Below are 26,258 nucleotides of genomic sequence, written 5' to 3'. Positions count from 1 at the left end.
AAACTTAAGAGAAACTTTTTATCAATTTTCATGTCAATTCAAACTCTCTAAAACATTTTATGAATGAAACTCATTTTATGAATGAAACTAACTCGTAAATCTTATCACTCGTCTTGAGTTACAATCATTTAGCAAAAATCAAGAAAACATATTTCTGGGTTCTGACACAATAAAGATAATTCATAGAGAGGATTTAGAACCCAAAATTTACTGGCTCGAGCCAATATCAATCTCAGGGTGTCCCCAAATAGTTCACAGACAGTTAGGTCACTCCATTGTACCACTTCTCTTTCAGTTCCTTTGATTATTCTTCTTTTGATCAGGGTTTTCAAGTGTATGAAATCCATAAAATTCGGGGCCAGGCTTACACTAAACAGTGATGCACAAACTTGTTATATAAAAGCATATGAATCAAAGGTTAATAGTGCTTGATATGCACTTTTGGCATATCCAACAAGTTTCTGCAAGAGAGATTACATAAGGAACAGCCATAGAGAAACTCTACATGACTCATTTTGATTCAGTTAATGCTAGTACAGTAAGATTTCATAAAAAAATGGTTCTTAATTCTTACAAGCCAACCAAGAAAAAGGGGAGTGAAAGCTGCTCGGAGAAGGTCCTTATCGATTTTTACAACTGAGCAGTCATCCGCTACACACTAGAACCAATGACGATTACCCTAGTAGAACTTGTTCTTGAAAGAATCCAGCACCTAGCATTGCCCTGACCATTTGATGAACATTAAGATCAAAATCTCCTAGTTAAACAGGCCAGAAGCAAATAATATGTATAGCATCAGACATGTATCGTAACAAAAAGTTCCAAAGCAATTAACACAATCAGAATGGTAATTCATGACTTAGAGTGGATGTGGGCCACTGAAATATGTTCATCAATAGAAATTAATCTCAAGCACTTCAGGCAATTTGAGTTAATATTATCTTCTAATCAAATGCACAACATGGAGAGGATTCAACAGTAGGGCTTATGGATATAATGAGGAAACAGGTCATAGATATAAAGTATGGCATTTCAAGACTCAATTTGAGAAGGTAAATGTAAATAATGTCTCTCTTCAAATGCACTAAACAACTTTCCATGTTTTCTGGAAATAAAAACAAAGAAAGGTAACAGACTTCAGCTTCTACAATTAACAATTCAGTACTTTTGATATTTCAATCTCTTGAAGTTCTTCAAAAAGCTTAAAGGAAGTTGCATTGAGTTGCAAAAAACACTTTTATTTACTCAAACTTCAAGGAAAGAAATAAAGCAGCTTTTAATTTAAGGGACAACTTTAGCAACTTATACAAAAGTTACCTAAGCTACATTGTTGCTTCATTTAGAGCTTGACTTCTACATCAACCCCAGCAGGAAGGTCAAGCTGCATCAAAGAATCAATTGTTTGTGCAGTTGGGTATAGAATATCTATAAGGCGCTGGTGTGTCCGGATCTCAAAGTGGAACCTTGCATCCTTGTGCACGTGTGGGGATTTAAGAACACAATAGATCCTCTTCTTGGTTGGTAACGGCACAGGACCCATGGTCTTAGCATTGGTAGTCCGTGCAGCATCCATTATCTGCTTGCAAGAGTCCTCAATCAGGGGGACCCAGTATGACCTAAGTTTAATTCTAATCTTCTGCTTAGGTGCCGTCTGTGAAAAGAAATGTGAATCAGAACTCAAATATAACTAGTAGAAAACAAGGTAAAAATATAATCGATTTAGACAAAACTAGATTCTCTAGTGTTCTTCAACCTCATCATTGTACAATTATCAGACTTCTACTGGTTCAGTCACTTGGATTTCCTATCAGTCCATTTGCAATCTTCCGATATAAACCAATTGATTCGCAAATCAACTCCATGTCTAAAGGTAAGTCTCATGTAAATTACAGTTAACTGTTCTTCAATAGAAGCAATTCAGGAGTTTGACATGCGAGAGGAGATAATTCTTTCCTAGCAGGATGGTATTACAAGGTAAAAGAGGCAGCGTCTGACAACTCCATGATTTATCTCTCTACAGTTTGACAATAAAACATGTCTAAGCAGACTTTCTGAGGATCAGCTAGATGCCAATCAGGTAAAGATTAACTAGTATATAATTACTAGCATACTTGACTATCACCATGTGCAAGGAGAGGACACTTGGTAAGGTTTTATAAGTTTCTTGTCCCTACAGCAATCATTCTGTGAGACAGGAACAAAAAACCAGGACATCCCTAACACAGTCTGACATATGCAAAGATTTCTATAATGAAGCAATGACACATGAAAAGAAAACACCTATCATCAAACTCTCACAGAGCCATAGTAAGCTACAAAATTCAGGACAAGAATTAAATAACCTTTCGCCATCTGAGCTTCCTAGTTGCATCCACAGAATCATATCAGAAGATAGGCAAGGTACTTCCTTTTATCAATGGTTTGAAAGATGTATTCCTAAAAGTAACATGCCTATTCCTCCAGAGGAGTGTTCAAGGGAAGCAAGAATATCACCTCAAACAAGAATGTCATACCAGGACGGATGAGTAGGTCTGATACTATTACATATAAGCTGCTCGCATACAGTATCCCATAAAATGCATAACAACATGGCGAAATCCAGAACTTACTTGAACTTTAGTGCCAAATATAATATCTCAGTTTTAAACAGCATTTACAATCTAAAAAATAGCTCAAAAAGATACCTTATCCGCTTCTGCACTAACAGATGAAGAACCAGGCACCTCTGAACCTCCAACCTGCAAGACAAAAAACTTAAATTCAAAACAAAATATGGGAATTTAATATCAAACTAAGCTCACTTCTTTGGTGTTCCTGGTTTCAAAATTGACTACCAGTAATAAAGTAGGCTCATTTGAACATAAAAAGAAATTGCAAACCAACAAAGAATTATTCAAATGCACTTTCAAAAAATCAACCCCATCAAGCCAAAAGACTAATCCTTTTTCATTCGCATGATTTCTCAGCAATCAAAAGCTTAAAAAAAAAATTCACAATAAGTAAGAAGAGAAAAGGAAGAAACTTTTACAAACCTCAGGTGTTTCTTCCAAAGCTTCAGGGGCAGCAAAAACCTTGGTGGGTGACAGTGAAAGTTTAAGGGTATTGTTGCTGAGCTTCAAAGGGTTGAAAGAGATTGGTGAAGAAGGAGATAAAAGATTGAACTTTGGTTTGGGTGAAGGAGAGTTTGGGATTGTTAAAGAAGGTATCAGAGTTGAAGAGACTGATGATACTGCCATTGCAAAATTGAATAATCTTTTCCTTGTTTTGCTATGGAGTAGAGAGATTTCAGAAACCTTTCTTCTGTCACTCACACCAGAGACAGAGAGTTCTATCCAAAAGTTTTCACCTTTTCCTCCTCCTGCTTTCTGATAAGAGGTTTTCTTCAGTTGGGCTCTCTGGTAAGCCCAAAGCAGAGATTTTCTTCTCATCTTTGACAAAAGGGCTTTTTTATTGGGCCAAATGGAGGCCGAGGATTCTTATCATATGATGTACTATTGATAATGATACGAAATATTCAAATAAGATTTTTGTTATTAAAATTTTATTATTTTAATTTTTTAAAGTGTAAAATTTTTAATTAAAATTTTTTAATTAATTTTTTAAATATTTTTTAATTGTTTAAATTTATTTTTGAGTGAAAAAATTACTTGATTATATATATATATATATATATATATATATATATATATATAAGAAGTAATTAATTTTAAATAAGGTTACGGTTTTATAAAGATAATAGTATAACTAACGACTTACGTATTTTTTAGAAGAAAATTAAAGTTAAAGAAAAAAAGAGTAAATAATGAAAGAAAAATTTAAAAATTGATATTATAAATAAAAAAGATAATTAATTTTATATAAAAAAAATTAGTTGTTGAAAATCATTAAATACATATTTTACTAATTATTTTAATTTTTTTATATTTTGAATATAATTAATTATATTATTATAAAATTATGAAACATCTCCAAATTTGAGGCCTTAAACCTTTCACTTTTTTTAAAAAAAATCAAACTTATGTTATTCATCCTTGTTATGAAAACCTGAAACCCTTACTTGAGTGGTTTTATTTAAAAGTCAATCCTAATCCAATTATAGACATAAATTAAAAATTCAAAACTAAAACCAATTCGACTTAATCGATTTAACCATACTCACTTTTGAATGAACTCAAAACCTAAATTAACTAAACCGTCTTAATTAAATTTACTTGATTCATTTGATTAATTCGATTTTAGTTAAAAATTACTCATCCGTAATCACGTAAACATGTTACATTTCAATGTTTCTTTCAATCTTTAAAACTTAAGGTTAAAAGGCATTAATGTCCTTGGAATTTCAATAACAAACATGCAGAGGAAAGGAGAGAGCTACTCATTTCAATAGAGAAACTATGATGACAAACCCATCATTGCTCATTTACTTACTTCCACAAAAGTCAAGATGGGCATGTTGGTATCCTCTAGACTCTGTCCAGTACATTTGGAGAAACATAGAGTGGGCTACTCTACAAGTGCAATCAAGATCTCAAGTACATTGGTTGTCATCCTTCAACACTGGGAATGGTCTCTCTTTGTTGTATCCCATTGTCTTAAATCTTAATTTTTCAGAATAAAATGGTACCTCCATATAGTATTTTTGATAAATGATAACTTTATTTATCAAATCAAAAAGAATTAGATTCGAATCTCCTCTTCTTACGAAGAAATTTAATTCCGACGTGATGATTCATGGGAGAGAGCTATGCTTCTTGGGGTGGTTTTAGAAGACTAATCAAACCTGGTAAAAGAAAAAGAAACCGCTCATTAAAAGAGGCTGGCTTTGTAAATTGAAGAATGTTGTTTCTTTTTCAGTTTTCCAGCTAAAAGGAGCATAACTGCTGTTTTGCTTCCACAATTTCTTTTATCTAACACATCAAGAAACCACCCCCTCCATGTTCAGGAAAAGCTCTCAAACGACATAATTTTAAAAGGGTTTGCCATGCACAAAACTCTCATGAACTTCCTTGCATCAATTCTTTACATCTTCAAACTCTTACCCTTTTCTTCTCTTATTCCTTGTTCTACCATGATTACACTTCCTTTTAATGCAATTCTGATATGATTTTCTTGCTTTGAGTTACACAAAGGACTCTTAACACACACACACACACACCACCTTACGCTCCTTTTATTTATTACTCTCACCTCTTTCACACCCTTTCGACTTCATGCGTTGTAACTCCTGAAAACACCAACGATCGTATAAATCCTGGAGAGTGAAGGAAAAAAACACATGGGGTTTGCTTTGTTTGTGGATTTTTTTATGCATTGGTAGTGGCAGAACGGAATCGACAGAGTTATGGGCTACAGCTGCTTTGTCTTCAGTGCTTTTGTTATGCTTCTTGTTGCTTCCTCCCATGGTGCTCGAGTTGGTTTATTTAATAACGATGTGTATCATGGGAAGAATTTTATCAGTTGGGATGACATGAAAGTGGATGAACATAACCTAGCAAGGGTGAGCTCAAGAGTTGATTATAATCAAAGTCGTGTTATCGTGGTTGATAAGAATGGTGGAGGAGATTCTGTCACGGTTCAAGGAGCAATAGATATGGTTTCTGAAGGAAATAAACATAGAGTGAAGATTTATATTCTTCCAGGAATTTACAGGTCTGCATGCATATTGCACAATTATTTATGTTTTTACACTTTTCAGTGGTCTATCTCTCTGGCTGCACTTCGATTTCAATGGATTTGACAGTTAAAACATTCATGGGATTGATTGTTCTTCTCTGTTCTGTCTCTTACAATATTTTATTTTCTGTTTAGTGATGCAAGAACCTTATGGTTGTCTGCAATTTGAGAGACGAGAATGGTAGCCGATAAACTTTGGTCATGCTTTAATCTGATAAACAATCCATGGAGTTGATTCATCTCTGTCATGCAGGGAGAAAGTAATTGTCCCAAGATGCAAGCCATACATATCATTCATCGGGAACGAAGGACAGATGTCCAACACCATAATTTCTTGGAACGATAAAGCTTCTGATAAAGATAGCAATGGCTGCAAGCTTGGAACTTACAAATCAGCATCTGTCACCATAGAATCCGATTACTTTTGTGCAACCGATATCACATTTGAGGTGATAATTAACCTTCTTGTTTGATTCATCAAAATCAGTGAATGCCAGTTGATTTCATCGCTGTAAAGTATGATCAATTTGGTTGCAGAACACAGTTGTTGCAGCTCCTGGCGAATATGGAATGCAAGCTGTGGCCCTCAGGATTTCTGGTGACAAAGCAATGTTCTACAAGGTCAAGGTTGTCGGGTCACAGGACACACTCCTGGATGAAACTGGATCGCACTACTTCTATGAGTGTCACATTCAAGGCAGTGTCGACTTCATCTTCGGTAGATCAAGATCACTCTATCAGGTAAATTACCTAAGTTTGGAGCATGATTGTCAGATTTCCTTCATAAAATACTCAGCATGGCATCTTTGAATCAGGATTGTGTGCTTCAGTCCACCGCCAAAAGGTATGGAGCGATTGCAGCTCACCACAGGGATTCACCGGATGATAATACAGGGTTTTCATTTGTAAACTGCGTAATCAGTGGAACTGGTAAAATTTACCTGGGAAGAGCTTGGGGAAACTATTCTAGAGCTATCTATTCCAACTGTTACTTTGATGACATCATAACTCCGGCCGGATGGAGTGACTGGAACTACCCAGGAAGGCAAATGTATGATCTCCATTCCAGTAAAAATTCAATGAAATTGCTTGTCTAAGTTGAATGTACAGAAACCTGACACACTTCCAATTTTGCATATGCAGGACTGCAGTGTTTGGGGAATTCCAGTGCAGGGGAACAGGAGCAGATACAAGAGCCCGGGTGCCATGGTCGAAGAAACTCAGCTATCAAGAAGCAAAACCATTCCTGGACATGAAATTCATAGATGGAGAACAATGGCTGAGATTATAACCCTTTTCCATGATTCATTCCTCTCTCATCTTCATAATTCATGCCAGGCCTTCTCTCCCATACATCCACCAAAATTTTTTACCCTTTCAACAGGGTTTTACTCAAACAATCTTAATGGTGTATATTCTTTTAAATGTAACTATACCCATTACAATGAAAGACAATAGTGTTTATATTTTCTTTCCTAAATGATCCCCAAGAAAATCAATCCAAAAGTGTTTATGTCTCAATGTCCCCAAGAACCATGTCAAAGATTTGACCCAAACTGTCCATGTACCTTCAAACAGAAAAACTCACCTCATGCATGCCATCTGAGACAAACAACAGATCAATTTACCGACAGAAAGGAAAAAATAATAAATAATTGCAAAATAATACTAATAAAAAATTCATCAAGACTTACAAATTATACTAATCTATAGATTGGATAAAGGAAGGTGCAGGTGTTAGGCAGTTGGGGAGGCTGTGGGGGTGATTGTACTGGTATGCAAGAATACAAAGTCAAGAAAACATGATTCTCATTATAAGAGAATAGAGATTTGGGTTTACAAAGATACAAGCAAAGCCCGTGACTATGAAACTGAGCGAAGAACTTACTCCATTTTAGAGGAGCTCCTGACCAAAGATCTTTCAACAAGAATCCTATGTCTAATACAAACAATTACAAACAGAAACCAACAAAAAACTAACCTGGTTACTGTACACTGACCAAGGCCACCAAGTCAAACACAAAACACAATGACTTTGCACTACGCCTGCGTCACTATTTACAAGGGGCCTTAACTAACTTAAGCTGTGGTTAGTCGACATTAGTACCAACATCCCCGTTACAAAAGAATCAGTTGCATCAAAAACTCCCCTTTGAAAACATTCTAAGTTGTCACTTCCACGAGTTCCGTAGATTTACAATCCTGCTCCATGTCATTCTCCGTCTCTAACTTGCCTTCCTTATCATCATTGCTGTTGTTGCCATTGTTGTTTTTGTCATTACCATCCACATCATTCAGTTTATCATGAATGGTGTTTGCATCATCAGCATTTCCATCATTATCGCCATTTTCTGATGGTGGAGGCTTCTTAAAATCACTACCATCCCCCTCTTTTTCATCTTTTGATGATTGAAGCTCCTTAACACCAGAACAGTCCTGAATAGCTAATTCAGGCTTTTCCCCGTGAACAACATTGAGTGTAGTTTTGGCAGCAACAACTTCCATTGGCATTGTGCTGCCGTCAAACTTGGCATCCATGACAACAGTAGAGGACATGGAAACTTTGGTGTCCATGTCTGGGCTAATGGCAGTAGATATCAGAGAGAGCATATCAGGTCTGGCCTCAATATCAATCCAGTGGTCCCCATCCCAATCTCTGGAAATTCTTAGATCCTTTTTATGTATGCTCAGGAATAGATTTTCACCTGACACCATAAGAGTAATTATTATTTGAAGTGGGATAAGAGAAAGCATCAATCAGATCACAATAAACAAGAAGCAACTGCAACATATACTTCTCAAACAAATATACCAGGAAAGTAAACTTGCAGATTATCATCACCACTGCTGTTGACTCCAGTTACAACTCCTTCCCACCACCCATCGCTCCACCATGCATCAACAGCAGACCCAACCTCAAGAGCAAGTGCTGTTTCAGAGCTAGGAGGAGCAGGTCGAATTGTTCGGCGGCCTGAGTATCTCATGCCAAGTTTGTCAGGCATAGCAAGCTTGAAAATTGGGATCCATTCCTACACAGTGGAGACTGCATCAGCTTTCATTTCATAGAGAAGAACAAACACATTTATGAGAAAAATATGAGACACATACAAGTCATAATTCATTTACATACAAAATATTGACAGAGCTGAGTCTGTTACATAGCAATATTTTCTCAATTCTTTCCTCCTTGAAGAATAGAGAAAACAAGAGAAACACCGAAAACAAATAGAGTCAAGATAATTTGATAGTTAAGTATAAGAGAGGGCTTATTAAAATCGAACCCAGTTTCAAACCTACATTAACTAAACTAAAGAATCAGTTTTGCAGCACTGCAAAGTGGCAGAACATTTCAAACCATCAACTTGAATCACCACTGTTTGTGATGAATATCAAATGGAAATTTTTTATTTACATACTATGCTACTTTATTGAGATCAACTGATTAGAAAGATAAAACGATATTTTAATGCCTAAAGCATACCTCAAGCTTGCCATATCCATCTTCATCCTGCACATCATTATATTTAACCTTCATCTGTTTCCTTGATACTTGCAAGACTGTACATCTGAACCAGCAGCCTCGAATGCCACTATCTTGGCACAGTAACTCTATCTTTTCATCAACCTTGAAAACTGAGCCATACCATGGTTGACACTCAACATGCTTGAGGGAAAGCAAACTCTTGCCAGACAAGGCATATTTTATTTTCTTGTATGAAGTTTCATAAGTCATCAAGTGGTTGCCAGATATCCTGTTTCCTGAATGATCTGTCACAAACCGTTGACTCTTTCTATTAGTTCTGGTCCTCTTATTTCCCAGCTTTACATTTTCACTGGGACTTAGTTCTTCCTCCCCTTCTTCATTTAGGCCATGGCTCATGGAGTCAGGCTCTGAGAACATACTGGAATTCAAACATGACAGTATTGGTTGATCAAAATAGCCGCGCAATTTACTCAAATCGAATGGCTTCACTTTATTACTTCTGAACTGCCTAGAGCACACATGCACTCTGGCTAAAAAAGCATCAGGAAACACAGCTGAGCATTTCTCATAGTGCTCACGAGTTAAGACACTGGCAAGACCATCAACACACTCTGCACTAATGACCTGTGAATAAGGTGTGATAAAAACTTCTTTTGGATGAGGATTCCTTACAGGGACAACACCCTTGACTTCCTTAGTATGGTGAAACCACCTCACTTTAACCTTCTTCTGGCCTCGCTTGTCTTCATACATGTCCTCCAAGTAAGCAAGGTAGTGATTCTCTCCTTTAGCCATGACAAAGACAAAGGACTGAACCTGAGCATCAGGAAAGAAACGAAAAGGACAAACATCAGTGAACATCACAGTCAAAGAAAACACAAATGACAAAGTCACATCCAAATGTATGATGCCTGGTCCCAAGGAGAAATGATATTGCTCAATCCCTGCCTACCAATTAAAAATTTATCAAATCTGACCAAGTTTCATCATGCTATTAGAGTATGGCAAGTAGATCCATGCACGTCCTTTCATTTATAAAAGTCCAGCATCAATCTGTGCCATCTTTCTTTTTCTTTACTTGTTGATGCTTACCGCTATTGTGGTCCCATTGCGGCCAAATGCTGGGAAATGTTTGAGCTGTTTACCACATGTCCAAGCAGTGCCTGACCACACAATATCTGAACTTGGTCCATTCCAATTTCTCGAAAGATGGCTCTGTAATAAAAAAGTCAGTGCCGGGTAAACATCTAAACAAAGAATAAGGAACTGAACAAAAAGAAAATCAAGTTGATATACCATATCATCCAGTGCTTGGGCCTTCCGAGCACTAATCTCGTTCATTGCACAATCAGGAGATGCCAAAGCTAGCAGCGCTTCATGTTTTGGTGACTCTGTCATTGAAGACATTATAAAAACTGTAATTTTCAGGGATACTTTGCATGGTGGTTCCTTGGAGAAGATAGATGAATTCTAAAGATCAATGACTTTGCCTAGTTTGTTGCTTCAACCATAAATGATAGGAAGAACCAAACCGTTCAACAATAGTTCATAATGACATCTTTTTACATCCATCTAAAAGAGTAGTACCATATGTGACTCTATAAAGATTATAATTTTGTAAAAATGTGGAAGAAAAATGAAATCTAGTTACAAGCATGTGATGGGCAGTAAAGAAAAACTCATTGAAGACCTCAAATTCAACATTAAACTCTTATATAAAGGACAAGTGAAGATGCCAAGTTTAATCATTAAGCTTGGGTGATGCCTGCTAAACAGAATTGTAGATCACTTCTGAATTCTAAACTGCTTTGTTAAGAAGGTCTTATATTTAAGTACACTGTAAATGATGCATCCGTATGTGATTTACTAGTACTATATTTTAAAGCCAAGAAAATAACGGAATCTAAAGAAGAAAAGGTGAAATACATACTAGATCGATCTCCCTGCAGATGCTGCTTTGAGAGCATAGATGTAAGCCAATCCACAACCTCTCTTCTCGACCTCCATTTGAAACCAGCATGAATTGAATGCTCTGCCCCATATACCCTCACAAACTCCTCAGCAACAACATAAAACATGTGCCTAACACTCCTCTCAGTACCAATAACTGCACGGATGGATTCCCCAGCAGAATCCTTCAAGAAATAGTGAACCACACGGTTACCACGCTCCTGGGAAACAAATTCCTCCTTCCACTCGGTGAAACAATGACCATTTCCAGACATTTTCATATAAAGCACCAAGAGGAGATTTGCAATGCAGAATCTGCTTGACTACCTATTCACATAACTAAAGATTCCCAATAAAATAGGAAAAGGGTTTTAACACAAGTAAATTAGCTGCCAAAATGACAACCACCATACAATCATCCAGAAGATAGCTAGAATACGGCAACAAGTTATTACCTTTAAAAGGATCCCTCTAGCCCAAACCAAAACGTGGAATGACTCAAAAAAGAAGAAGAACTGGGTATCTCACAAAACTGACTAAAATTTACAGAAGATAAACGATTGACTATCTAAAAGATCAGAAACTCCAACTACCTAACAATGGATCCCTCAAATAAGTTACAAATGCTTGAATAGAAAATATCCAGCTGACTAGGCCACCTTCAAAATGAACAAAAAATAAGCTTTTTGCATTCAATCAAAGCTACAATTAACTGACACTAACCCCAAAGATGCCACCATGAATCTCCAGCTGAAATTTCAAAGAATTCTACCAAACAACAGAGGGGTATTAGAAAAAACTGACCAGAACTCAGTAAAAGCTGATACTTGAAGATCTGCAAGTAGATCAGAGATAAACCCAAGAAAACTGAAGTCCAAGCTTGAAAGAACCAAAAGGGACCAAGATATGGCTTTGACTGACTGAACTAAGAGAATCATTAAGCAAACCGCAAAATGGGCACTTCTCTTTAGACTTAAACTCACTATATTTAGCATCAAAACAGGATCCTTCTTGGAAAATTTCAAGTTTTTTCAAGGGTTCAAGAAAGAGGTGAAAGCTGAAGACTTTGCCTTTGTTTTGATGTGCGGAACATGAAAGAGTGGAAGAAGAGAGAGGTGACAAAAGATGCCAGGGTAAGAGGTGAAAAGTGAGAGCCAAAAAAGGACATGTTGGTGGGTAGTTTGGAAGTTGCAGAGGTTGGCATGCAGCTGCTGATGATGAGAGAATGAGAAACCAGAAATGGTAAGAGAAGAAATGTAAAATAAGAATAAATAAAATAAAATAAACAATATTTTTTATAGATTGCAAATTGAGGGCTGAGTCCATCACTCCTTTGGATAGGCCTTTTGTCCATGGGCCCTCATAACAACAGGTTTTTCTGCCATTAAAAACAATTTGGCCGAAGTGGGGTTTTCCCATTTCCTTTGTTTTCTTTTTCATTTTCTTTCTTTCTCAAAGGTTCAGATTTCAGCTTCCTACCCCTTCATCATCATTTTTATGCATGAGAATTAAGAATTAATGGCTCAACATTCCTTAAATATAAACAAAGAAAAGAAATTTAGCTATGTCCAAAGCTGCCTACAGCCTTTGTGACCATAAGAAGAGTAAAAAAATGGAGAATTCAAAGTCAAATTCAAAATGATCTGTGGGTGTGAAAGGATAACTGCAATGACTTTCAATTTCCCATATTTGTTTATCTTTGTTTGCTTCCACAAAGCCACAAGCAAATGAAATCTGTGTGGAGTTTCAAAGATTCCCATGTTCTTACAAAAAGCATCTTTATTATTATTTTTTTTTATTTCTTTCTCATTCCACTTGTTATGAATCCTGATGGCTTTTCTTCTCAGACTTTGCAGTGCTAGGATAGCCACTGTTTCAAGCTTCTTCTTTTTATTTCCCACTCATATATAAAACTATAATGTTTTTGGGGGTGTTTTATAGTTGAAGCAAGCGTTTTCTCCTTTCCTCTAATGTATACATTCATTCAGCATGGTCTCTCTCCAAACCCCATGAATTGTTTATCAAGGGTCAAAGATTAAGCTTAAAATACATACAAAAAACTACACCATCTTGCATAAAATAAGGAAGAAATCTGTTATTGAGTAAGTAGTTGGGGTTGTGCCTTCGGAGTGTTTCCACAAAATGAATGCCAGCATGGTGTATTGAATGGGGATCTGCTGGTCACCTACCAGCCAGGTTTGATGATTATCACATGAAAAGGCAGTGTATCCTATTATCATTATTTTTTGAGTGAACCCCAACCACAATGGAAGCTTGCAGATATCCATTAATGGAATCATTAATAGCATTTCAAAATACTTTTAGGAGTTCGAAATTTCATGTATTTTCAATATGATGACTTGGTTTCACTTAGGCTTGTTTGTCTAGACACAATGGGCTACCGACCAACCTCAACTCATATTTAAAACAGAATCCTAGTTGCAATTTAAAGCAGGATATTACCGACCACACTGTTGACATAATTATCATAATCATATCTTTATTTAACAATATAGTTTTCTCGATGTAACCCATTTTTAACCCCAAAGAAAAGACAAGCAAAGGATTATTGTTTCTATGACTTGTCACGATTTCGAGCAGTGTTGCCCGAGTTTCAAACTGGCCATTCTACATAAACTCAAACTTGTTTCTGCAATCGGCTTAGTGAGTCAATAGCTAGAGAAGATGTTTCAAGTTCCACTTATTTTCCCTTTACTTTGTGACAACCCTCCTTTACTGCTTCTTCCTCGTCAATGGCTTCCCCTCAGGCGTGTCTCTTCCTCTTTTGTTGCTGCTACTACAGCACTATCCCACTTGGAGTTGGCCACTGAATGCAGATGGCCATGGTTCAGCAATACTTGTAAGCATTCCTAGAGATGGTCAGGCAAAGACCAACCATCAAAATCGTGTTGTCCAAGGTTGGCAGTGGCGGCTGCTCCAAGGACAAAACACAAGCTGTTTCTGCAACTACATCCGTAGGAACATTTAACCATGAAAGAGTGCTATCACTGCATGATTTGTATCCCAACACGTCATCTCAGTCTTTTCACTATGTGAGAGCTTCCTTCACCACGTACAATATGGAGGTATCCTAGGCCACCTAGCCATGATGGGGATGATCAAAGCTGGATAAACAATTATAAAACTGCATACTCTGGCATGATTTACAGGTAAAGAGAGAGAGAGGATATTATTAAGTCAATTATCTATTATTAGTATCTGTGCACCTTTGTTCAACAACATTCTGATCAGTATTTTATGGGGTCTATCATCCATGGGCAGACAGGCTTGGACAAGCTATCTTCGAGAGACAGAACCAGTTAACCAAAACCTCATCCACATGACTTCATTAACTAGATGTTTTTCCTGTCATGTTGGATTCAATGATTGCATATCAGGTTAAACTGGTGTGTTGTTTTAGATGGCTACCCGTTATTTATTTCTCTTCAATTTCCTCATTATTTCATTCAATCAAAAGAAAAAGAAAAAAATAAGAATAAGAGAATCTGTACAGTTTCATACCTTAATCCTCTGTTCAGCTTATGCTTATTAATTATCAATTCTTTGTTATTCTGCTTTGCTCATTTCATGTTTATTAATTACCAATGCTTGTTTAAGCTAGTCGCGCAAGAAAAACAGCAGAAAAAAGAGGAAAAAATTTATCAGAATGTATAGTTGGAGCTAGTATTTACATTGAAAAAGGTACAAAAATAAGTATCATTTGGCCCCAAAATAGGAACTTCTAGCCAGATTACAATGCTCTCCCTCCCTCCCTTCTTCTCTTTATATGGATCAGTACAACATTTTGATAGCATCCAAAAGATAATCAAAATAGGGCTGGCTTCAAGCAACCATCAATTGTAATAACAACAAAAGAAGCAACCAACACCAGAAAATGCTCCATATGGCTTCTAAGAAGGCATTTTTACAAAATTTCACCAAGGAAGATCTACTGACTTGGATGGGATGAAACATGGACATGGAGACATTAGTTCTCATGTGCCAACATTGGGTGCTCGAGTCGATACTGGAGGGCCATGTGAATATCTCCACTGATCACATGCTGAGCATTTATCCAATTTCACACTGTTTTCCAATGTACAAAACTTGCAGGACCAAAATTTGTACTTGGTACCAATGTCTCTGGGCTTTTCTGTGCAGCAAAGCTCACATATTGGGGCTAATGGCTGCATTGGTTTGAAATCAATGACATGCATAAAAAGTAAGATACAAGAAAGGAATTTTCTTTAAACACTTCATTATTGCTGCCTGAAACACTTACCGGGTTCAATAAAGTGCATGATTCACACTCCCACATAGCAGTTATTCCTTGACTTTCAGAAAAATCATCATTAAGCTTGGGCACAGAAGAAGAGGCACTTGAACTAGAATGGGTAGGTATAAGGTTATAAGATTTACAACTTCTTTTAGGAGATTTAGGAGATCTGGCAGCACAATTGATAAAAGATCCAAGTACTGGAGCATCTGTAGTTAAATCCACAAAACTCGATTTTAAATGGTCGTTCATGGATTGAAAACTTTTATCTGGTTCAAGACTTCGTTTACCAGAGTTTCCACCCAAAGCATGTCCACTAGAAACATCTTTTACCCTCAAGCTCTCTGCTCTTTGCTCCATGTCCAAATGATCCTGCCGAGTATCAGCACTATTTTCTTCATCCCCAGCAACCTCAGAGCAATGAGAACCACACCAGATATCATCTTGCAATCTCCTTTCTGCAGCCATTGCAGCTGCTTGTATTGGACTAAGTGCATCCATAATGGTGCTGTCACCACCAAGACGTTTAGGTCCAGAAGGTAATAGAGACCCCAAGCGTGCTCTGTTTTCTGCTGCAGTTAATGCAGTTTGGCGAAGAGATGAAAGTGGAGCTTGTCGGGAAAATCCACCCAAGCGCCTCCCAGGAAGATCAAACCCCTCTCCTGTGCCAGTTATCCCTTTTGCCAGGAGCTCCTCACATTCCTGCATGGACATAACAAGGACAACTATGCAAACACATTAAAACTAGCATGCTCCCCTACTTAAATATAGATTCTCCAAATTATTTTCTTATTTATATGCAATAAACAGCAAACTGGATTAATTCGTCCTATGTCCTTAGAATATCCAAAGATGAAAATAAGGGTGTCTCTTCAGACCTTGACTAACTCCCATTGAATTGTTAAAATTCCAGAAACACAAGTAAATAAATGACAACAAGGAAAACAAAAATGAGACATCTCATGAATATACACTGCAGATCAGTATAAAGCTTGCAAGAAGACATTTCATACAAAGAGAATACTATGCATTGTAGATGGATTGAAACTGATATAGAGCTCAAATGCATTTTAACCAACAACCAAATATCAATTGCCATTCAAACAGCTTTCCTGTTTCCAAATTGATTACACGCAATTACGCATATCCATACAAGCAGATATCTTAAGAAGTCCCCAAAACACCTAAGGTCACTTTCTTGATGATTTGATCCTCACAGGCCAGAGATTCAGATAACCCCCATCTCTCAAATTAGAGCCTTTATTGGTTTAACACAATAGCACAAACTCAAACAAGGCTAGCATGAAAAGAACTACCATGCTGAAAATTAGTATAAATGTAGAAATGAACCATCCATGAAACAGCATTTGGCATTGGAAAAATGATGATTAAGGACTATCTAAAAGAACGAAATGGACCTTTCTAAGTTCATCCCAAAGCTTGTAAAAACTAGCATTATGAGGACCATGGGCATTGTGGCAAAGCTCATGAAGCATTGTATCAAGAACTTGATCAAAGGGATAAAAATCCCAATCCCGGTTAGGTCTCCGCAGCCTTAACTTCACGTGCACTCCACCTCCCACATTCAACCCTAACAGAGCCGGATTATTCGGGCTAAAAATCCCATAAAAAAAAATCATATTCAGCAAAATTTTTTTTTTAAAAAAAAAAAGAGCTCCCTTTCTCTAAAAAAATAGGAAGATACAAAATTTACCAGAATTCTGAGAGGAGCTTGACTCTCCATTTGTGCTTACGCATAATGGGTTGAACCTGTTTGGCGATTTTCTCCAAGATCTTTTTGGCTTCTTCTTCTCCTGGTTTCCTTTTCAATGCTTTGATTTCCCAAACCTTGTGTAAATCCCCCAAGTTCATTTTCCTTTTCACCTAATCTTGGGCTAAATCAGAACCTTAATTTCAATAAAAACCCTTGATTTCTCAAAAAGGTAAGAACTTTGGGGAAGAAAGTGGGTTTTTTTGTTTATTTTTGTTTTTGTGCTTACAGGTGGCGGGATTTTGAATCGTTATTACCAGCCTGGAAAGAAAAGGCTCTGTTTGGGATGCAGGGATATGACTTGTTTGGCTGCATGAGTGAATTAATTAAGTATTCCTTTTTTTAAATATGGGAAATTTGATTATTTTGGGTGAAAAAATTCAACTTTATTTTTAATTATTAAATATTTTAATTAAAAATTAGTAAATAATTTTTTTAAAAAACTATTCCTAACTTTTTATGAAAAAAAAAAAAACCACAGCCTAAGCCAATGTAATGTATGGGCCTTGCTTCCTAGCTTTCTCAGAAACCAAACAAAACCCAACAAACGAGGAAATTTCAGGAAAGGAAAGAGCTTGGTTAAGTCGCTCTCTCTCTCTTGCAAAAATCAAGTCTTTTCCAGTGCCTCTAAGCTCACCCTTGTTAACACCTTTGCTTATTGTTTTGAATCAGAAGTTAATAACCTCAAACCCCTCAACTTTCCTAGAGAAAACCAAAAGGGTAGAAAGCAACTTGACCTGATCATTGTTATGGTAGTGATATAAGGCAAAGTGGGTCTCTTTTATGTATTGTGTTATTAGCTGCATACTGAGGAATAACAATGGCGGGAATAGCAATATTGCTAGATCTATACAAGAAAAGCCCAAGCTTTTGCCCTCCACAAAGCTTCCACTCTACTGGCTTCTTTTCTGCCTCCGCTGCCGCCGCATCAGCCGCTGCTACCGTCGCTGCTGGAGCCCCTTTTGCCTCTAGGTTCCTTTTTGGGTATGTTTATATCCATTTATTTGTTTACTTTTGTTTGTTATTGCTTTGTTGACAGTGGTGATTAGCAGAAGGTTCTGGCTTTTGATGGTATTTAGGCAAATTGTGTTTATTGTATGTCAGTGTTCATGTCATCATATGTGTATGTGTATGTGCGGCTGAATTTGATTCTTGTATTGCTCAGTGAACAGTGCTGATTTGATTAAATTGGATAATGGATGTTCATGATATTAGGCAATTCGTTTTGGTCTCGTATGCATGTTACATGTCTATATGTCTATACATGTATATGCTTATACATGTCATCATCTGTGTGTGTATGTGTGCCTGTGTTTGATATGTGTATTGAACAGTGCTGATATGGATTGGATTAACATTCGGTTTTCTTTAGAATCTTCACAATATTGATTTAAGTGTCGAATTTGGTTTTTAGTACTATATTAGACAGCTGGGTTTGGTTTAGAAGGCTACATTCTAATTGCTTAGTTAATTATTGTCTTGAATTTGTGTCTTTGTTATGCATGAAGTTGACGTCATTAGCCTGGTTTATTCTATTTCACATTGTTCTAAGAATTACTACTTGCTTATGATGGTGATTGGGTAAAGGGGTTGATGGTGGAATGAGTAAAAAGTTTATATTTAATCCCTAGTGGTTGTGCTGCAGTCATCCCAAGGTTTCTCATTGTGACGCTGCCGGGGCATTGCCTGAAGATTACATCTCAAGTATACGGAGAGCATCTGAAGATATATTTAAGAATGATGCTATCAAATACTCTGTGAAGGAGTATAAGATTGAGTTAAAGCCTCTTTTTTCAGCTTTTGAGTTTAGGCCATTTGCTCTGACAACCTTGAGGTCATTTCTGATGTTCTATTTGCCTCTATTGGAGCCTGCTATGGACACAGAAGAAGATGATGATGACTTCCTGCAGGACACTCCAGAAGAGCGCCATGTGGATTTAGTTGTTCCCTTCAAAAAATCAGTGAAGCAAATAATTCGTGAGGTGAGTTGTTTCCCTTTACTCTTGCCTTGACCTTTTTATGAAATCCTGCCACTGAGCCAGTTTCACTATATTGTTAATCTGTCTCTTTTATGTTGTCTGTATCATATGAAATTCTGATATGCTTGTTCAGTGATACTCAAGCAAAAAACCAGATATGTGTATGATTCATCAATGTAAGCAGTTAAAATTAATAAAATTATATGGAGTTGTGTAATTTAGATGATAATTAACTTCATATTTACACATGACGAATATGTTCAATTTTTCTTTCTGTGGAGTTTACTAAATCTAAGCTCCAGTCCTCAATATAAAATTATAAATATGTTTGCTGCGAATTGTTAATTTCCATATTTGAAGCACATTGCCCTGCAATTGAGACAATCCTTTACTATTTAAGGACCAGCTTAACTCTATTGTGTTTTTTGCCTTCTCAGACCACTGTTGTAACTACAAGACGGGTCCTTGAAAGACTTGCTGTCCTTTATGTTTCACAACGCATGGCGTGGAAACTCCTTAAAGGTACTTCTTGTCCATCATTCTACAAAGTTATGGTGGTGGCTGTACTATAACTTGCCTGCTTGAACGTAAAAGAGAAAAAAATGCTTTTACTCTTATTATTCAAAATCTTCTTGCTTTCCAATTTTTGGTATTAGCCACTGATGAGTTTGATCAAGATATGCAGATGTTCCAAAATCAGCTGCCCGGAAGTCCCAAAGGGGAATGCTTACTACAGTGTACTTCTTCAGAGTTAGCAGAACAACTTTGAGAGGTCAAAACCATTATCATATGCCTCTGTTATATTGTTAAATTGTTGGTTTAGCTTCGTAACATCTTTGTTTGCTGCCTGATGTTTATTCAGGTCATTTTCTTGGAGTTGCGGCAGCATGGCTTGTCCAATCTGGTATTGAAATCTACCGATGCTTTTCTCGCATAACGAACTCTGAAGAGACTGATGGGGTCAACATTACAGAGCAAGCTAAACTTCTTGGAAAGAAGATTTCTGGTATTACAATCAGGTGTGGAGCTTCATTGATTTTTGCTTCCATTGGAGCAGGGATTGGTGCCACTTTTATCCGTCCTTCAATGGGTCAGTGGATTGGTAAGTTAGGCACCTGTATGCGTCTTTTGCTCTTTGTAGTTTATAGCAAATAGTTACCAGTTACCCACATCCGAAATTTGTGTATAAGTTTTAACTGTCTTACAATGGCATCATAACAGGCTGTGCTGTTGGAGATTTGGCTGGGCCCATTATAGTATCTGTTTGCCTCGAGAAAGCTCTTCATGTGGACCTCTAGAGCATTGGATATTACTCACTCAGCTACTTCAAATTTCACAATTGTACTCTAGAAACTTTTCTTAGAGAATTTAATGAAATTTTACCAATAATACACTTTTTATTGTAGATTTTTGAATCGGAAACTGCTTCTCAAGCTGCTGATCCAAATCTTTCCCCTTTTGGGGCAATTCATGTTCTCGGTTTACTAATGAACTTTTCTATACCCCAGTCTCTTCTCTCTTGGTATAGTTATAATACTAAATAGTTTCCATGCTTGCATTGTGTCTGATTAAGTACATGGTTCGGCCTGGAATACCAGGCGTGGCAAACTCATTGAACTCAAGCAACACAAAAAAGGTGTTTATTTCAAAGGCTGAAGTGTGTTGCTGATCTACCTCTGTTTCCAGAAGGCAAGAGTCACTAGATGAATCTGACTTTAATTTATCATCATCAGTAAGATCTATACCCTCTTATGAAGTTGTGCTTAACATGATTCATGTATTATAGTCAGCATGGAATCTAGTTTTGGCAGATACCACTTGTCCAGACATTCCCTAGCTTTGATCCACGTGATTCCATATTAGATTCCGACTCTATGTCCATCAAAGGTATATATGATAAAGCCAATTTATAGGTTCTTTTCTTTCCATGGAGAAGAATTATAGTTCTATGGACCAATAGAATGAAAGCAAGTGATTAAGCAATTATGACAAATACAAGAGAAATCCTAATCCCTTTAGACTTAAGCAAACCAAAACTCAGAAGGTACCCAAGTTGCAATAACTATCAGGTGTCCCAGATCATCACAACAGCAATCACTCCAACACCTAACAAGACAGCGAAAAACTTGTGATGGGGTGTGTCAACTGAAACTGTCTTCTGGGGAGTGTAACCTTTGGATAGCAGATGGTTTATTGATACGTAGATGAACACTCCACATGCTAAACCCATCGATATGGCGAAGATCCAATCAGCCACAGCACCCTGAGTTGTGGCATCGATTATGATCCCAATGGCCACTCCGACAGGACTTGAAATGGCGAATGCGAAAGCGTAGGCTACACACGACAGCAGTGGACGGTCAGGGATCATCCGGAGCAGTGCTATCCCCATCGCAATTGCTGCAAATATCTTGTGCAAGGAGATCGTCCACAATGCTTTCCAGGCATCGGCTTCTGTCTTTGCAACTCCAATCGCAATGCCCTCGAAGACTGAATGGAAGCACAAGGCAACAATCAATAAAACACTGTCCCCAAAGGAACTCACGGTTGTGAGTGATGACGACTGTGCGCAGGCTGTATCAGTGCCATTGCCACTCTACAAAAGCAAACAAGGCCATCAAACATCAACAGAAACCTAGTCCTAGGAATAAATTCTGTAAGAAAAGGACCATATGTAGCTTACTGGCGGATTGCCATGACAATGAGGATTACTTTTGGTCTGCTCGGGCCCTGCAGTTTAAACAAGACACGTACTTAGCAAGAAAGTGAAATTGTGATTTGATTGTCCCTGTTACAGCTCTCATTGTAACAGTTCAACCGCCAGGATCACCATAAAATCAAAAGTCTTTGCCAGCCTAAGATTATTTATTACTCAACAACCGCATTAAACCATTCAGAAACCATTCTTAGTCCTAAAGTCTTTATCAAGAAAATTTCGAGCAGAAACAACTTATCTTTCTCCCAAAGTTTCCCAGCAACCAAACATGGTTACTCATATTTTTTTTCCTTTCCCTAAACCATTTCTTTAACAAGTAATAAATAAACAAGACATGACATATGAAACAAAACCATGGGCCTTTTCTTGTCTCACCTAACAGCTATATCTGGATAATGATTAACAGTCATTAGCTCTAAATGTTTCCCTCCTTGCCTCAGCAACCAAACAAGGGTAAACCTCTTTTTCTTTCCCCAGAATTTCTCAACTCAAACAAAAAAAATACAGGAAACAGTCTCTTACCTTGAAGTTCCAAATCACCATGATTAGATGAACTCTTCCCCTTCCCGTACACATAAGAAACCACACAATCAGCCACCATGGTCAACAAATATCCAGCACAGGCCAACATAAACGCAAAAGGGTATTCTTTACTCGTCAAATCCTCAAAAGTTTCATTGGCATCACTCAAGAAATGCATCATGGCAGTCCCCAGGAAGACCCCGCCAGCAAACTGAGTTCCCAATACCAGAAAACCCTGGTTCCATTTCAGGAAATATGGTGACACCCCACCGATGAAGGTCCCTACAAACACAAGAATCAAGCACCATATCTTGACCAAGACCAAGGATTTGGAACGTAGGCTATGAGGAGGCTCATTGCTTTCACCTGCACCCTTGTCATCATCATCACTGCCCCCATGGGAGGTGGCAGAGAGGAAAAGAGAGAGGGAGAGAAGGAGGAAGAAGAGAAAGCGTGAGACTTTCATTGAAAGAATGTGAGGTTCTTATATGATACATACATGGATTATATGGACAGAGAGAAGATGGTTTTTGTCGTTGTCTGTACTACAAAAGCATAAGGAAGTACCAGGAAATGCCGAGATGGAGGTTGATATTACAAGTGTAGTACTACAAACAAAACAAAAAAGGACAAAAAAAAGACAGACAAATCTGATCTGTTCATTCAATTACCTTCACTGATTTAATTATTTGCCCATGATGGAACCTAGGTAGATCACATTTTTTTGGCTTCTTTAGATTAATACGTTATATGTAAAAAAAAAAGTAAAGTAAATTCTACTTACACGGTTCCTATATTAACATTTTTCAGATAATATTTTGTATTTTTTAAAAAAAAATTAAAAAATTACATGACATCACATAAAATAAATTGAAACCCAAAAACATGAAAGTGAAGTTTATATTTACTCTTTGAAAGTGAAATGTATTGATAAAAAAATATATGGATGACAGTGTCGGTGAAAAAATATTAGATACTTCTTTTAATTTATTTCATGGTCAAATCTTTTATGAAATTAAATATTTGAATAACAACAACAAAAGACAAACAATATAAGATTTAATGAGTTAAATTATAAGTTCATAACCATATCTACCAGGACTTATGAATAATGCCTAGTGAAACAACACAATAATAATAATAATAAGACCAACATGCAATTTGAAACAAAGAGAATTATAAAAATGTCATGGAATGAGAATCTCCCATTAGATCTTAATCCTGAATGCACATCTAAAGGTCAGATTCTCAAAGACAAGTTATCCATGGAGTTTCTGATTTGCGTTACTGCCAAGCTAGCTATTATGGTCCTAATATTTGGCACCTGGGTAGAAACTAGAAAGGACAGTAAACATGTCGTGAAAGTCTGAAGGAAACATCAAAGTGGGATCCACTTTCAAGACTGGCTTCGTCGTGAAGTTGGGTCCATGGCTGACTGGCCTGGATAGACTTTCACCGTTCACACCCAAGGTTCACACTTTCAAAGCCCTTGGTTCAGAACAAAGATGTGTGAACCCACCAAAACACAGGGATTTGACCAAGCCAGAACATGTCAATTGCCAGTTCAAGGACAACGGAAGTAGAATAATTGAAGCACCCCATTTCTTCGAACTAGTCAATACTTTCATGATCCTGATTGAACTGGTAAAGAACTAGATTGCTTTCGACTGAGGACAGTGAGATTGTTGCAATTGTCACAAACAAATAACCAAAATCCTTTTCTTGTTGCATCATGGTATCCGATCACGGATCATATCCTAACTCAGCAGCAAGAGAAAGTCAAGACTTACATCAAATGATGATCGAGTAAGTTCCATGAGAGCATTACAAATCTGTCATTAAAAGGGAGAAAGATGAGTAAATTAATCCCTCAGGTTTTAGGTTAGGCTAAGATTTTTCTTGTGGAAAGTAACTGAATATTGCAAGAACAAATAACCGTGACAATAATCAACGAATAACATTGCCCTGCAATTGAGACAATCCTTTACTGTTTAAGGACCAGCTTAACAGTATTGTGTTTTAGGCCTACTCAGACTACTGTTGTAACTACAAGACGGGTCCTTGAAAGACTTGCTGTCCTTTATGTTTCACAACGCATGGCGTGGAAACTCCTTAAAAGTACTTCTTGTCCATCATTCTACAAAGTTATGGTGGTGGCTCTACTATAACTTGCCTGCTTGAATGTAATTGGGAAAATAATGCCCTTACTCTTATTAATCAAAATCTTGTTGCTTTATGGTTATTATTATTAGCTGCTGATGAGTTTGATCAACATATGCAGATGTTCCGAAATCATCTGTCTGGAAGTCCTAAAGGGGAATGCCTACTACAGTGTACTTCTTCAGAGTTAGCAGAAAAACTTTGAGAGGTCAAAACCATTATCATATGCCTCTGTTATATTGTTAAATCGTTGCTTTAGCTTCGTAACATCTTTGTTTGCTGCCTGACGTTTATTCAGGTCATTTTCTTGGAGTTGCGGCAGCATGGCTTGTCCAATCTGGTATTGAAATCTACCGATGCTTTTCTCGCATAACGAACTCTGGACAGAGTGATGGGGTCAACATTACAGAGCTAGCTAAACTTCTTGTAAAGAAGATTTCTGGTATTACAATCAGGTGTGGAGCTCCATTGATTTTTGCTTCCTTTGGAGCAGGGATTCGTGCCACTCTTATCCGTCCTTCAATGGGTCAGTGGATTGGCAAGCCAGTCACCTATATGTGCCTTCTGCTCTTTGTAGTTTATAGCAAATAGTTACCAGTTACTAACATCCCAAATTTGCGTATAAGTTTTAACTGCCTTACAATGGCATCATAACGGGCTCTGCTGTTGGAGACTTGGCTGGGCCCATTATAGTATCAGTTAGCCTTGAGAAAGCTCGCCATTTGGACCTCTAGAGCACGGGATATTACTCACTCACTCGAGCTGCTGATCCAAATCTTTCCCTTTTTGGGTCAATTCTTGTTCTTGGTTTACTAATGAACTTTTCGATGTCTCTTCTCCCTTGGTATAGTTATAATACGAAACAGTTTCCATGCTTGTGTTGTGTCTGATTAAGTACATGATTCGGCCTGGAATATTAGGCGTGGCAAACTCATTGAACTCAAGCAACACGAAAAAGGTGTTTATTTCAAAGGCTGAAGTGTGTTGCTGATCTACCTGTGTTTCCGGAAGGCAAGAGTCACTAGATGAATCTGACTTTGTTGTATTATCACCAGTAAGTTCTATACCCTCCTATGAAGTAGTCGTGCTTAACATGATTCATGTATTATAGTTGTAGATTGTTGAGTGTTGAGTAATTCCATCTGATAAAAGAGAAGAAGATGAGTCTGGGCACAATTTCAAAGCAGCTGAAGAAAGGAAGAAGATAGACACGATGTCATTTTCAACCAACAGTTCAAGAGCTAATGAAATGAAAATCAGCTTGACTTTTTATCACTTATTAGTGTTTCTTTTATTTTGATTAAACGGTGCGTTGGTAAGTCGTTTCATTTGGTCTGTAATGTTGAGAAAGCCACATGTTTTTTTCATGTTTTTTTTTATTTGCCTGGTATTCTTGTTATTTCTAGTTTGCTGTTGCTGTGGCTGTTGAAATGCACAAAAACCCATTTGTGGTATCCTGTGCACAGCTGTTTTTTCCTCTTATTTCTTTTTCCAATGCCGAGTATTTCAGATCTGATGTAAGTGTTCATATAAATACAGTCAATAGTAAGATGAACATGAGAGTTTTTGAACCCCAATTTTTCTTCATAAAAAACGTCTGCTTTCAGCTCCTTTATTCTTCATTTTTTTTTATGCTCTTCAATTGATTTTGATAAATTTTATATACTTGATTTTGGTTAATACTGTTACTCTAAAAAATTATGTTACAATATAATATTATACGGAGA

At 37.2% G+C, this 26,258-nt stretch overlaps 7 protein-coding genes across 9 annotated transcripts; 3 read left to right on the top strand and 4 right to left on the bottom strand.

Moving 5' to 3' along the window:
- Positions 1 to 364: 364 nt before the first annotated feature.
- LOC18593314 (Ribosomal protein S10p/S20e family protein) lies at positions 365 to 3,358 on the bottom strand. Its single transcript, XM_007020483.3, has 4 exons — positions 3,033 to 3,358; positions 2,685 to 2,738; positions 1,318 to 1,651; positions 365 to 723 (listed from the first exon to the last, which is right to left on the bottom strand). Exons 1-3 carry the CDS (start codon positions 3,234 to 3,236, stop codon positions 1,340 to 1,342), a joined length of 570 nt encoding a protein of 189 aa, XP_007020545.2. The 5' UTR covers positions 3,237 to 3,358; the 3' UTR covers positions 365 to 723; positions 1,318 to 1,339.
- Positions 3,359 to 5,341: 1,983 nt separating this feature from the next.
- Positions 5,342 to 6,964, top strand: QRT1 (Pectin lyase-like superfamily protein). The gene is made up of 5 exons (XM_088808185.1): positions 5,342 to 5,649; positions 5,927 to 6,122; positions 6,211 to 6,414; positions 6,489 to 6,724; positions 6,817 to 6,964. The coding sequence occupies exons 1-5, from the start codon at positions 5,342 to 5,344 to the stop codon at positions 6,962 to 6,964; spliced, it is 1,092 nt and encodes a 363-aa protein (XP_088664311.1).
- LOC18593312 (Agenet and bromo-adjacent homology (BAH) domain-containing protein) lies at positions 5,856 to 12,369 on the bottom strand. 2 transcript variants are annotated; one of them, XR_016027479.1, is made up of 7 exons: positions 11,088 to 12,369; positions 10,454 to 10,548; positions 10,250 to 10,372; positions 9,155 to 9,973; positions 8,486 to 8,702; positions 7,655 to 8,378; positions 5,856 to 7,275 (listed from the first exon to the last, which is right to left on the bottom strand). XR_016027479.1 is itself a non-coding variant. In XM_018125108.2 (6 exons), the coding sequence occupies exons 1-6, from the start codon at positions 11,386 to 11,388 to the stop codon at positions 7,837 to 7,839; spliced, it is 2,097 nt and encodes a 698-aa protein (XP_017980597.2). In that variant the 5' UTR covers positions 11,389 to 12,369; the 3' UTR covers positions 7,466 to 7,836. The 2 variants fall into 2 exon arrangements, 1 of the variants encoding a protein (XP_017980597.2); XM_018125108.2 differs by lacking the exon at positions 5,856 to 7,275 and having other exon boundaries at positions 7,466 to 8,378.
- A 2,396-nt stretch (positions 12,370 to 14,765) lies between these two features.
- Positions 14,766 to 17,468, bottom strand: LOC18593311 (zinc ion binding protein). Of its 2 annotated transcripts, XM_018125267.2 has the most exons (5): positions 17,098 to 17,468; positions 16,802 to 16,997; positions 15,674 to 16,085; positions 15,390 to 15,592; positions 14,766 to 15,294 (listed from the first exon to the last, which is right to left on the bottom strand). In XM_018125267.2, the coding sequence occupies exons 1-5, from the start codon at positions 17,253 to 17,255 to the stop codon at positions 15,103 to 15,105; spliced, it is 1,161 nt and encodes a 386-aa protein (XP_017980756.2). In that variant the 5' UTR covers positions 17,256 to 17,468; the 3' UTR covers positions 14,766 to 15,102. The 2 variants fall into 2 exon arrangements, with proteins under 2 accessions (XP_017980756.2, XP_007020541.3); XM_007020479.3 differs by having other exon boundaries at positions 15,390 to 16,085; positions 17,098 to 17,467.
- Positions 17,469 to 17,837: 369 nt separating this feature from the next.
- On the top strand, positions 17,838 to 20,621 carry LOC18593310 (isopentenyl-diphosphate delta-isomerase). Its single transcript, XM_007020477.3, has 6 exons — positions 17,838 to 18,138; positions 18,800 to 19,136; positions 19,571 to 19,655; positions 19,819 to 19,905; positions 19,996 to 20,235; positions 20,355 to 20,621. Exons 1-6 carry the CDS (start codon positions 17,975 to 17,977, stop codon positions 20,429 to 20,431), a joined length of 990 nt encoding a protein of 329 aa, XP_007020539.3. The 5' UTR covers positions 17,838 to 17,974; the 3' UTR covers positions 20,432 to 20,621.
- A 471-nt stretch (positions 20,622 to 21,092) lies between these two features.
- Positions 21,093 to 22,929, bottom strand: LOC18593308 (zinc transporter 11-like). Its single transcript, XM_018125127.2, has 3 exons — positions 22,372 to 22,929; positions 21,817 to 21,863; positions 21,093 to 21,729 (listed from the first exon to the last, which is right to left on the bottom strand). Exons 1-3 carry the CDS (start codon positions 22,835 to 22,837, stop codon positions 21,199 to 21,201), a joined length of 1,044 nt encoding a protein of 347 aa, XP_017980616.2. The 5' UTR covers positions 22,838 to 22,929; the 3' UTR covers positions 21,093 to 21,198.
- Positions 22,930 to 24,124: 1,195 nt separating this feature from the next.
- On the top strand, positions 24,125 to 26,108 carry LOC18593309 (uncharacterized). Its single transcript, XM_088807955.1, has 4 exons — positions 24,125 to 24,554; positions 24,653 to 24,739; positions 24,830 to 25,068; positions 25,188 to 26,108. The coding sequence occupies exons 2-4, from the start codon at positions 24,691 to 24,693 to the stop codon at positions 25,263 to 25,265; spliced, it is 366 nt and encodes a 121-aa protein (XP_088664081.1). The 5' UTR covers positions 24,125 to 24,554; positions 24,653 to 24,690; the 3' UTR covers positions 25,266 to 26,108.
- Positions 26,109 to 26,258: the final 150 nt, after the last annotated feature.

Source organism: Theobroma cacao, chromosome 7, assembly GCF_053813885.1.
Source record: "Theobroma cacao isolate CCN51 chromosome 7, ASM5381388v1, whole genome shotgun sequence".
In the NCBI taxonomy this organism is placed as follows: Eukaryota; Viridiplantae; Streptophyta; class Magnoliopsida; order Malvales; family Malvaceae; genus Theobroma; species Theobroma cacao.
Note: the sequence above shows the minus strand (reverse complement) of the source record. Positions and strands in the feature narration are given on the sequence as shown.

Excerpts from the sequence above, each read along its gene's own strand:
- LOC18593314 (XM_007020483.3), bottom strand. The coding sequence starts at position 3,236 with ATGGCAGTATCATCAGTCTCTTCAACTCTGATACCTTCTTTAACAATC. Across the intron at positions 2,739-3,032 it reads CTTTGGAAGAAACACCTGAG|GTTGGAGGTTCAGAGGTGCC; the intron begins GTTTGTAAAAGT and ends TTTGTCTTGCAG. Across the intron at positions 1,652-2,684 it reads TTAGTGCAGAAGCGGATAAG|ACGGCACCTAAGCAGAAGAT; the intron begins GTATCTTTTTGA and ends TTCTTTTCACAG.
- QRT1 (XM_088808185.1), top strand. The coding sequence starts at position 5,342 with ATGGGCTACAGCTGCTTTGTCTTCAGTGCTTTTGTTATGCTTCTTGTT. Across the intron at positions 5,650-5,926 it reads ATTCTTCCAGGAATTTACAG|GGAGAAAGTAATTGTCCCAA; the intron begins GTCTGCATGCAT and ends TCTGTCATGCAG. Across the intron at positions 6,123-6,210 it reads CAACCGATATCACATTTGAG|AACACAGTTGTTGCAGCTCC; the intron begins GTGATAATTAAC and ends ATTTGGTTGCAG.
- LOC18593312 (XM_018125108.2), bottom strand. The coding sequence starts at position 11,388 with ATGAAAATGTCTGGAAATGGTCATTGTTTCACCGAGTGGAAGGAGGAA. Across the intron at positions 10,373-10,453 it reads CCCAAGCACTGGATGATATG|AGCCATCTTTCGAGAAATTG; the intron begins GTATATCAACTT and ends TTTTTATTACAG. Across the intron at positions 8,379-8,485 it reads TCTGCAAGTTTACTTTCCTG|GTGAAAATCTATTCCTGAGC; the intron begins GTATATTTGTTT and ends TTATGGTGTCAG.
- LOC18593311 (XM_007020479.3), bottom strand. The coding sequence starts at position 17,255 with ATGAACTTGGGGGATTTACACAAGGTTTGGGAAATCAAAGCATTGAAA. Across the intron at positions 16,998-17,097 it reads AAGCTCCTCTCAGAATTCTG|CCCGAATAATCCGGCTCTGT; the intron begins GTAAATTTTGTA and ends TGGGATTTTTAG. Across the intron at positions 15,295-15,389 it reads CATGCACTTTATTGAACCCG|CCATTAGCCCCAATATGTGA; the intron begins GTAAGTGTTTCA and ends AAACCAATGCAG.
- LOC18593310 (XM_007020477.3), top strand. The coding sequence starts at position 17,975 with ATGGCGGGAATAGCAATATTGCTAGATCTATACAAGAAAAGCCCAAGC. Across the intron at positions 19,137-19,570 it reads TGAAGCAAATAATTCGTGAG|ACCACTGTTGTAACTACAAG; the intron begins GTGAGTTGTTTC and ends TTGCCTTCTCAG. Across the intron at positions 19,906-19,995 it reads TAGCAGAACAACTTTGAGAG|GTCATTTTCTTGGAGTTGCG; the intron begins GTCAAAACCATT and ends ATGTTTATTCAG.
- LOC18593308 (XM_018125127.2), bottom strand. The coding sequence starts at position 22,837 with ATGAAAGTCTCACGCTTTCTCTTCTTCCTCCTTCTCTCCCTCTCTCTT. Across the intron at positions 21,864-22,371 it reads TGGTGATTTGGAACTTCAAG|GGCCCGAGCAGACCAAAAGT; the intron begins GTAAGAGACTGT and ends TTTAAACTGCAG. Across the intron at positions 21,730-21,816 it reads ATTGTCATGGCAATCCGCCA|AGTGGCAATGGCACTGATAC; the intron begins GTAAGCTACATA and ends TTGCTTTTGTAG.
- LOC18593309 (XM_088807955.1), top strand. The coding sequence starts at position 24,691 with ATGCCTACTACAGTGTACTTCTTCAGAGTTAGCAGAAAAACTTTGAGA. Across the intron at positions 24,740-24,829 it reads TAGCAGAAAAACTTTGAGAG|GTCATTTTCTTGGAGTTGCG; the intron begins GTCAAAACCATT and ends ACGTTTATTCAG. Across the intron at positions 25,069-25,187 it reads CTTCAATGGGTCAGTGGATT|GGCTCTGCTGTTGGAGACTT; the intron begins GGCAAGCCAGTC and ends GGCATCATAACG.